The following is a 10,116-nucleotide window of genomic DNA, read 5'->3' on the forward strand; positions in this document are numbered from 1 at the left end:
CATACAAACATGTCATCGAAGCAAGTTTAAAAAGTACAACTGAATTCTCACAATTCAATAATGTACTCTAAAATATAGAAATTTATATTTACAAGAATTTGGAGGCACTACCCATCTAGCTATGATTGATACATTATGTGAATACAATAGATAAAAACACAAAAACATCTCTTGAAAATGTAAACAAAATTATATATATAGCTGCTATAATACTCATTACAAAACACACTCATTATGTATTCTCAAAACTATGACTATTTTAAACTGATTTAAAATAAATATATAAATATAAATTATAAAAATAAATATAATAATCCTATGGGCCACATTTTTAAAAAACAATGAAATTTATGGCATACATGAAGCTATCTATCACAATCCTTGCTCTAATTTTATATTTTTAAAGTAATTCTCTCCTAGTCTCAGCCCCTACACTCCACCTTCAAAAGGTTCTACATTGTGGCAACCAAGTGTATAAAAAACAGGACCTCCAGCTCTACCTCAGGGGAGATTTGAATTCAACAATCTGAGAATCTGGGTGCTGCCTTAGGAAGGGAGGGAGCCTGAAAAACCCGGGTTTCTTATTGTCCCTCCAGGAACTCCTAGAAGTAGCCCCAGCTCCTAGGACTACGACATGATAACTCTATTCAGCTCATTCTAAGATTCTGGGTTCTTCTAGGTTATGTGCACCAGAGGTTCCTCTCTTCCTTCCTCATGTCTGTCGTAAGTGTCTGGAATGACTTCCTGCTGAAAACTCGAATCTCCCCTGGGCGCAGTTATCTGGAAGCAGGAGAAAGACAGAGAATGTGAGATTTCAAAGAGGCAACTCCCCAGTTACCAAGATTATTCACATTCTCAGTCAATTCCAACCAGAGTTTGAACAAACTTACACATCCCATTTTATTTCTAATCCTCCGTTATAGACCCAAATCCTGAACCATCATTTTCAAGTGTGATTCTTGGACTTTGGTGACCTTGACTCCAAAAATGACTTAACGTGCCTAATGGCAGCCCAGTAATCAGCTTCATAGCAAGGACTGTGTGTGTTTCTGCTCAGGGTGTGGAGCGCACTTGGAGGAGAATGCAGCTTTAGATGTACATCCACCTTGTCTTTTTGTGCGACTTAAGATCTGGGCTTCTAACCACACTACAGACATCACTAACATGTCAACATCAGAAACCATGAGACCAGATGCCTGATCCCTAATCCGAACCCTGGATGCTAACTTTTAACCATAACACTTAGTCCTAACCTTGGCTGGTGCTATGATCTGAATGTTCGTGTCCCCCAAATTCATATATAGAAATCGTAACCTCCCAGGTGATGGTGTTAGGAGGTGAGAGATGATTAGGTCACGGGGTGGAGCCCTCACGAATGGGATCAATGCCGTTATAAAGGAGATCCCGGAGAGCTGGCTCGCCCCTTCCACCAGGTGGGGACACAGCAAGAGGCCACAGTCTGCAACCCAGAAGAGGGTCTTCACCAGAACCCGACCATGCTGGCACCCTGGTCTCGTAATTCCAGCCTCCAGAACTGTGAGAAATAAATGTTGTTCAAAAGCCACACGGACTGTAGTATTTTGTTTCAGCAGCCGAAATGGACTAAGACAGCTAGTTCACAAGATTTAAACCAAATCATTGCTTAATCCTCTGCCCAAATCTATCACTCGAATGTGTCGATCGTCGTAAGCCACACTGAGGCTAGTATTTCTTAACCTTAGCTCTTTCTGACAGATTCCTTGACCATAAACCTGAGGGGGAACGTGTAATTGTACAGGAGGAGAGACTGGTCCAGAAGTGGTGAGTCAGGGGAAAGGAAGGGCACGCAGGTCATCTGGCCATAAGCAATTTGCTTGAAAGTAAATTTGGATAAAACGTAGGTAGTCATAATTTATCTTTTAATATTGGATATGGAGACTGTCCCATCTAATAACCTCTTGTTAAACATTTAGTTTGTTGTAAATAAGTCCCTATGGTTGGTATCCCTGAGGGATGAAAGGCCAAAAATGAATTAAAAACAGAAAGTCAAAAACACAATGTATGGAAAAAATTGGAAAACTATTCATTTTTCACAAAAATCAAAATTTCACTACAGCTATTATTTGGACCCAATTGCTTTGGGTGAAGTGATTTCATCCAATCCGTGTGTCGGCGTCAAACTGGTTACGTGAGTTCTGGCCTCCCACCCACCCCATCAGGGCCATGCCTGTGTGTGCTTGTCAGTTTGTGCTGGGAGCTGAGTCGACGTCTGGCTGAGTGCTCGGCGGCTCTACTTCACAGTGTGTGGAAGGGTCACGTAGCGTAGGGGGTCCATGACTGTGAGATTCCTCAGATTTCCTAAACGGACAAGAAATCATCCTGTCCATACCTGACAGGACACAGACCTACCTTCCCTTAGGCCGGTGACCTCAGGCCTCCGTGGTCCCTGGATCTCTAGGGCAGGAGGGTGCGATCTCGCCCCCACACCCAGAGCTCTGGATCAAAAGCCTGGATCTGGAAAGACAAACAGCCCCCTGAAAAGATGATGACTCTCCAGGTGGACCCTGCCCTCTCTTGTCCAGCCTCCAATTCCTTCTCTTCCCAAATTCCCAACTCCATTCCCCATGATCCCCTCTCTCTGCAATCGGCCCCTGCCCCTCTCCCAAATCCACACAGCCCACCCACCTCCTCGCACTCTTCCCGGGAGACCCTCATCCTCCAGCCCATGGAACGGATGAATTGGAATCGCAGTTTGTGGAACAGGGGACGCTTGGCGCGGTTCTCCCCATAGAGGAAGGAAAAGATGGCCTGTTTAGGGGCCTGGTTATCCTCTTCCATGTCGTTGGCCAGGTAGCTGGGGAAAGACATCAGCATGCTGGTGAGGAGCGGGACCAGGAAGGACCCCGGCCTGAGGTCAGCTTCCCAGAAAGGACACGCGCTGATCATCTTCACACAAGACCTACAGGAGTCCTGCCCAGTGTCATAGAGCCCCACCCAGTCATCCAGAAGCCACTGCTGTGCAGTGACCTGAAGGACGCCTCTCACACCTTGAGATGAAGACCAAGTCCAAAACCCCTCCTCCCTTCAACTGCCTGTCTGTGTGCATAGCTGTGTTCTTAGATTGTAAGCACATAGGCAGCTCCTGAGGGCAGGAGGGGCTCTGGCCTATTTCTCAATTCATCCCTTCCTACCAAATGACTAACATAAGGCTTGGTTCCTATTGATACGTTAATTCAACAGTGCTTGTTGACTCTCTCTCACCATCACCTCATATTCCCTGGCATGGAGGATGTACTTGACAAGGTTTCATTGAATGAATGAATGAATGCTTTAGCTCATAGGCAAATGCAATACTGATTACCCATAGGTTCAATATAATGTAAACATTTACAAAATGAAAAGAATTGTGCTGAGTAGTTTAGGAATGTATTGAGGGCGGGCCTCGTGGCTTAGCGGTTAAGTGCGCACGCTCCGCTGCTGGTGGCCTGGGTGTGGATACCGGGTGCGCACCCACACACCACTTCTCTGGCCATGCTGAGGCCGCGTCCCACATACAGCAACTAGAAGGATGTGCAACTATGACATACAACTATCTACTGGGGCTTTGGGGGGAAAAAAAAAAGGAGGAGGATTGGCAATAGATGTTAGCTCAGGGCCGGTCTTCCTCCGCAAAAAGAGGAGGATTAGCATGGATGTCAGCTCAGGGCTGATCTTCCTCACAATAAATAAATAAATTTTAAAAAAAAGAATGGATTAATATTTTTACAATACCTGCCTTCAACAGGCGCCTAGTCTAAAGGGTTGAAGAAGAGGACGGGAGAGATAAGAAGTAACTATAATCCAAACTATCACATTATAATAGGATTTTAACTAAGTGCTACCAGGATGCAGAAGTTAGGGAGGTCAGGGAAGGCATCATGAAGTTCGGTGTTTGAACCAACTCTGAGACGTTGTTTTCTTCAGATGAGTGTGTGTGTGAGAGACACCTAGACAGCACAATATAGAAGCAGAGGGAATGGTATTTGGAAGGAGCAGTGGAACAAAGAAATGAGATGTCAGATGGAAGGAGGTTTGATGGAGGTTGTAGGGAGCGTTGAATTCAGACTGAGGACTCTGGACTCAGAAGGCACTGAGCCCAGGGAATTCTGAAGGAGGATGTGAAGGGGTTAGACCTGTGTTTTGGAAGGGTATTCAGGGAAATAAAGCCATCTGGCCTGGGAGAGAGACTTGTAGAAAACACAGGAGGGGAGGGTATTGTACAATAGATCTGTGTGAGGTAATGGGGGCCTGAACTGTGGCCTTTGTCCTGGGAACCCAGAGGAGGAAGACAAGGACACTTGGTGTTGATCTGGGAGGAGAGAGACAGAGGATCAGAGAGGGCACCTTCTCAAGCCTCTTTGCTTGGGGGCAGGGTGTGTCAGCTCTTTCTTTCCCTCCACTCAGGAGGGTGTTCTTTCTTTTCACTGACGGTAGGGTTGTTTGTTTTTACAAAGAACAGCATGAAAAAAGACTACAGTAGAATCCTATCATTTTTATACAGAGAGGAAACAGTACAAATAGGTTAAAAAAGCAGAGGAAAGGTCAAAGTCCCTTTTCTCTCCCTCCACCCTCCAAGGGTCGGGAAGATTGACTGACGGGAGGAGGGGAAATACCCACAGAGCAATGAAGAAATGAATCCGCTGGTACTGCCAGGAGAAGAGGCCAGCCCGGCTGAAATAAGCTATGACCATGGCCAGGAGATACTGATGGAAAGAGGGAAAAAAACACAAAGGAGAGGTTACATCCTAAGGAGGAAGAGCAGGATAAGGGTGCGGGAGGATGAGGGCAAGTGTCTCTGCTGCTCAGGGAAGAAATCCCCGTGTTGGGTAAGCCTGCTCAGTTGGGGAGGACAGGGGACGTCGGTGGGTCGGAGTTTCTGATGCTCCCCAGACAGCAGGCTCTGCTGGTTTGAAGGCCTGTGCTTAGGACCGCTGGCACAGGAGGGTCTTTGAGAAGCTGGAGCAAAGGGAAGTCCTCAGGAGCTGAGAGGAGAGAGGACTTAAGGTGGCAACAACCAAAGGGGCACGCCAAGAGCTCAGGTCTCCAAGGATCTGCAGGAAACCACGAGGGCCCCAAAGGGACCTGTTGAGAAGGCGTCAGGTTGGAGAGAGAAGTGAATTGTTGATTCTGAAAGCACTCCCCTGCCCAGGAAAGCTGCGGGACCAGGAAGACATCTGAGTGGGGAACAATCATACCTTGTCAGATAGCAGCAGATCTCTGTCCCAGGCTAGGAATTTTTTAATGACAGGATCCTCTGTGAAGAGACGGCGTTTGTTAGGATGACAACCAGAACAGGGTTGCTTTGGGAAGAGCAAGGAGGAGAACCATGCCTCCCTTGGAGAAGTTTTTGGATTGTGGGCAAGGGGGAGGTTGATGGGAAAAGGGGCAAGCAGACCATTCACTGGGCAAGGAAAGGTGGTGACTGCCTTGTTTGGGGTGGCTGAGTGAGAGGTGGGTGTCCATAACACGTCTCCATGGTTCAGAGCTTACATGACAGTGATGCTCCCTCATCATGCGTGAATGTACCCTGCAGAGACCATAAAGTCATTCAGAGTCATTTTCTCAACTGACAGTCGCATCAGGCTGCAAAGACAGCTTTATTATCTCGCTCACACCCACGAAGGCATTGAGAATCAAAAGGCCAGTAAGAGCTAAGAAGTCTCAGAGGGACAGTTGAAACCAAGATCTCTTATCCCAAGTGCACACCCTTTCCAAGTCTAGCCTAACCCTGTGTCACGTCTAAGTATCCCCAATGGGTGATCAATACGCAGTGTTCCAAGGACAGAGAGCTCAGCAACTGGCAGGGAATTCTTTTCCACTGGAAAAGCGTAGTCATTGGAGGTTTCTTCTGGTTTAAAAAGAAGAATAGGGTTGAGGGTGCTGTTGGGGGGCTCTTCCTACCGAGCAGTCTGGTGAAGGCCTCGTGGTGCTCTGGCAGCACTGTAGACACCCGCTGTCGCTTCAGTCTCATCTTGAGCCCACAGAGGGACTCCACCACCCAGACGTCCTCAGCCTCAGGGCCTCTCTCCTCGTCTGTCTCCTCGTCTGTCTCGTCCTGGAAGGCTGCTGACCACACCCTCTTGAGGCCAGAGGACTGAGGCAGGGGGCTGGAATCTACCCGGGGGGCTGAGTGAAGAAACCAGGCTACAACTTAAAGCTTTTGTCTTTACAATTAGGACATTGGTCACCCAAGCCCCGCAAATCCCGCCAGACAACCAAACCTCCTCTCCATTCTCTCCAGTCTCAGAGACTGTTGGCCTTCTCCCTAACCATCTTTCCATCCTGCTCCTTCGTTGACATCCATCTGCCCCGTTCATCTTGTCTTTGTTCCCTCACTCTGTCCTCACAACTCCTCCTCATTATAGAGATTTTCTCCCATGGGGGGAAAAAAAGGAAGCCTCCACTTGTTTCCTCTCTTCCCTTTTCTCATGCTTGGATCTCATCTCCTAAGCCTCCTCCCTTGCTCCCCAGGTTTCCCTTCCACGTGTATATCCTTGTCCCCAGCTCCTGTGCTCTCCTTCTCCAATCCCTGGCTTCTGCATCTCTCCTTCTTCCACACACAGCCTACTCAGGTACTCCTTCGTGACTTCTGTTCCCTCTCCTCCTTACTGGTCAACCTCTCAGACCCCTTCCCACTCCAGCTTCTCACCTGATGGTCCTGGGATTTCTTCATTCACTATCACCTCCAGGGGGTACCCTGACGTGCTAGACTGGGGGCTCTGGTGCTCAGGCTGGGGACTCGGTGGACGACTGGTCATGATTTCTCCCAAACTCTTTCTTCCCTTCCAAGAAACCTAGACCCTGTTCTGTCCAAAGTCCTCTTCTGGATTCTGGCTGAACACAAGCCCGTTATCCCTTCTTCAGGCTGAGGAGAAGGAGAAGCTGGGAGTGGAGAAAAGCTCTGAGAAGATGCTGTTGTCCACCTCCGCTGCCAAGCACCACGGAGTTTTGTCCTTCCAATCAGGAAGGTCGGAAGCCTCTGATGTCATCGTCATTCCAACCTGGCAACCAGTTTGAAGGAAAACTCATGTAACTGCCAGACCACTGTGTGTACTTCTGGAGATCAGGGGTAAACCATACCTCCTGCCACTAATCCACCCTCTGACCATCCTCCACAAGCTTCCTGAAGGTGTCCGGATCACTCCTTACCCCTCCCCAGCAGATGCCCTGTTCTCTCCATTCTAAACTTGAAACATGTAAAACTCTCTCCCTCCCTCCCATTCCTATTTCAGAGCGTGGTCTGGTGGGAGAGGGAGGAGAGTGACGAGGAGCCTCAGGGTAAGTGGAAATGGGGAGACCTTGCAAGAGTGAGATAAGTATGTAAAGACCACCCCAGGTACACTGACTTGTCAGATTAAAAAGTTACTAAAACACTCAATTTGGCCAAGCTCTTCTGCTCCGTTTTTACCGACACTATGTTCAGGATTCTGTGCTGGGGGACGCACATCCTCTATCCCCAGGCATCTTTGAGTCCAAGAGACATTTTGAGAACCTAAAACCATAGAAAACTGTACATGTGCCCACACACACACACACACACACACACACACACACACACACACAGATACAGACACACACTTCACATGGTGTCCACAATCTCAGGGAGTCCATGAATTCCTTGAAGCCTGCCCCACAATTCCAACTAAGAAACTCTAGTCTACATATCAAATATTTGAGCATGTGTATCATTATTGACCCAGAAATTTCACTAATGTTTCTGTGTCTTGAATAAAATGTCACATGCACAGAAAGGCGACATGGAAAATCTCTTATTCAAGACCGAATGTGTTGTTTCTGTGAAGGTAGGGAGTCCATGGGAGCACAAATGCAGAAAATAGCCAGCTTGTCTCGACATGCTACAACTAGTCAGTGCCCATCATAAGATATGTCGGTACATTGTCCAAATCTGGACTAAAGAGCCAGTTTGGGTGTGATGTTTGGGGGAAAATGAAACTATCCCGTCTCCTCTTCTCTCCGCCTCCAGTGGAGCAGTTCACATAACAGTGGCTCTAGCTATAGTGCAGAAATACCAGCAGAGTGAAGCAGGAGTGCTGTGTAGACACCATCCTTTCCACATGAGGATCACAGGGAGAAATTCACATACAGATGCCTGGACCCAGCCCCGTAGATTCTAACTCAATAGAGCTGAGGTGGGGCCTCATTTAACTTTGTAGGTGACACACATTCAGGTTTGGAAATCTCTGGGTGGGATGTGCCACCCAGGTCAGGGCACTAGGGATCCTAAAGAAAGCAACGTGACTATTGAGTACAATAAACAGGAGGGTGGTGAATGATGATCTGGGCCTCACATGGCAGGGCTGTGGCCAGGCTGAGTCCATTATGAGTGGACCTTCTGAAGCAGCCTCCAATCCTCCAGCCAGGTAGTCCATGATGACCCCTCCAGCAGCCTCGGTGCTGATGTGGACAAGGAGACCTGCGAGCAGGGTTCATCCTGAGCACCTACCCAATAATGCGTGTGCCCATGAAGAAACTGCCCTCTCTTTTAGGTAGCTCACCCCTTGTCAGGGGCTGCCCATTCTGGCCGTTCTGTTCTCCTCTAGGGAATAGTGGTCTCTGTACCTCCCCTTCTGTGACCTACAAGACCTAGGGAAGCCCCTAGGAGAATGACAGTGAGTGCTAAATCACAGAAGAGAGTTCTGTGATGGGGAGATGGAGAAGAGGTGCTAGATATTGACCTGAGCGTCTTGTGTCTGAAGCTAATTATTAAGCGCAAATCTTGGTCGTTGACTTTTATACTCCCCTCCACCACGGCTGAGATATTCTTGTTGGCTCCCCCAGGAAGGTTCGTTGTACTCTGCTATTCATTGCCTATCTCTCAAGTGTTACAAAATGTTGTGTAAACACCACTGTGCCCATTTATGTTTGGAAATCTTGTTTTGAAATAAAGATTTGTCATTTATAAGACATTTTCAGGAGCGTTGTCTCATTTTCTTTGTTGAGATGGGAAAGTGGGGTTGTAGTATTTGATTTTTAGACAAGGGACTTCAATAGTACTAGTGAGAAATGGAGCGAGGGAAACCAGGCTGATGGGTGCTCTTCCCAACTTCACCGTGGGGCTTCCAAGGTGCTCAGGGAAGATTCCATCTTTTACTTTGTAAAAATGGAAAAGATCGTGGAGAAATGGTCCCTAAATGTTTTCCTGGCTGAGGCCCAGAAGAGGTGCGGTCACTTTCGCTCACATGCTAGTATTCCTTGGGTGAGAATTCAGGCACAGGCCATGCTTAACAGCAGCAAGAGCTGGGAAAGACAGTTCTTGACCATGCAGCCCCTTCCAAGAGCAACTTTGGAGACCCACACATTTGTGGGGGATTCAGGATTCGCTTACTGCAGCAGTTCTGCTGGGAAAATCAGGAATGGGTGACTGGCCCATTCATTTGACGGAATCAGCACTTACTATCCCCTTTTTTAGTGCATTTCCTCGAGAAAACTTGTACTATAAATACTTCCTCTGTCCCTTTCATACGTATATAAATCTTTTTAAAAGCTAAATATGTCTCTTGCCAGCATTACAACCCAGGAGTATTTTTTAAGGGCCTGATAAGAGCTGTGTCTTTAAAATGCAAACCTCAAGGAAGATAAGGTCCCCAACTCTGTCTCCATGGGAGTTTGGGATAGGTTTTAGGCACCTTTGAGCTGAAAGGACCTGCTTGTCACAGACATATGAGAAGTTTTCTTTTTCCTTTGGTACAGGCAATTAACTAGCACGGATGGGCACCTTGACTACCAGGTGAGTTTAGGATGCACTCTGAAACAATGCACAGCAAATGGTGCTGTCAAGTCCTTTTACTTGAGGCAAGTGACCGTTCATCTTGAGAATGCGTGTGTAATGGCTTGTATCTGTTGAGCCATCCGGAAAGACGAGCTTCATTTCTCTCTTTGCGATCTCATTAGGGGTTCCTGTGATGCACAACACTGTCTTGGCTTAACGGTTATTCAACAACAAAGCTGTTCCTTATTTCTACGTTTGTGGAGAGCATTTCCTGGGTTGGCAGGAAATTTTATTTTTAATCCCCTTCCCCAGCTTGTTAGAAACAGTTGGCCAAGGACATGGTTATATTACTCCACCAAAATATAACG

The 10,116-nt window shown here is 47.3% G+C and overlaps 1 protein-coding gene across 1 annotated transcript; it reads right to left on the minus strand.

The window, feature by feature from the left end:
• Positions 1–2,430: 2,430 nt before the first annotated feature.
• LOC131422270 (speedy protein E4-like) lies at positions 2,431–6,782 on the minus strand. The gene is made up of 6 exons (XM_058569357.1): positions 6,668–6,782; positions 5,920–6,144; positions 5,214–5,272; positions 4,636–4,721; positions 2,665–2,833; positions 2,431–2,493 (listed from the first exon to the last, which is right to left on the minus strand). The coding sequence occupies exons 1-6, from the start codon at positions 6,774–6,776 to the stop codon at positions 2,434–2,436; spliced, it is 708 nt and encodes a 235-aa protein (XP_058425340.1). The 5' UTR covers positions 6,777–6,782; the 3' UTR covers positions 2,431–2,433.
• Positions 6,783–10,116: the final 3,334 nt, after the last annotated feature.

The sequence above is a fragment of the Diceros bicornis genome, chromosome 26, assembly GCF_020826845.1.
Source record: "Diceros bicornis minor isolate mBicDic1 chromosome 26, mDicBic1.mat.cur, whole genome shotgun sequence".
NCBI classification, from domain to species: Eukaryota; Metazoa; Chordata; class Mammalia; order Perissodactyla; family Rhinocerotidae; genus Diceros; species Diceros bicornis.

Bases quoted from the DNA above. Each gene is read 5' to 3' on its own strand.
- LOC131422270 (XM_058569357.1), bottom strand. From the start codon at position 6,776: ATGACCAGTCGTCCACCGAGTCCCCAGCCTGAGCACCAGAGCCCCCAG. The intron at 6,145-6,667 runs GTGAGAAGCTGG...TTCTTCACTCAG, and splicing joins AGAAATCCCAGGACCATCAG to CCCCCCGGGTAGATTCCAGC. The intron at 2,834-4,635 runs GTGGGTATTTCC...GTCTTTCCCCAG, and splicing joins ATTCATTTCTTCATTGCTCT to CTACCTGGCCAACGACATGG.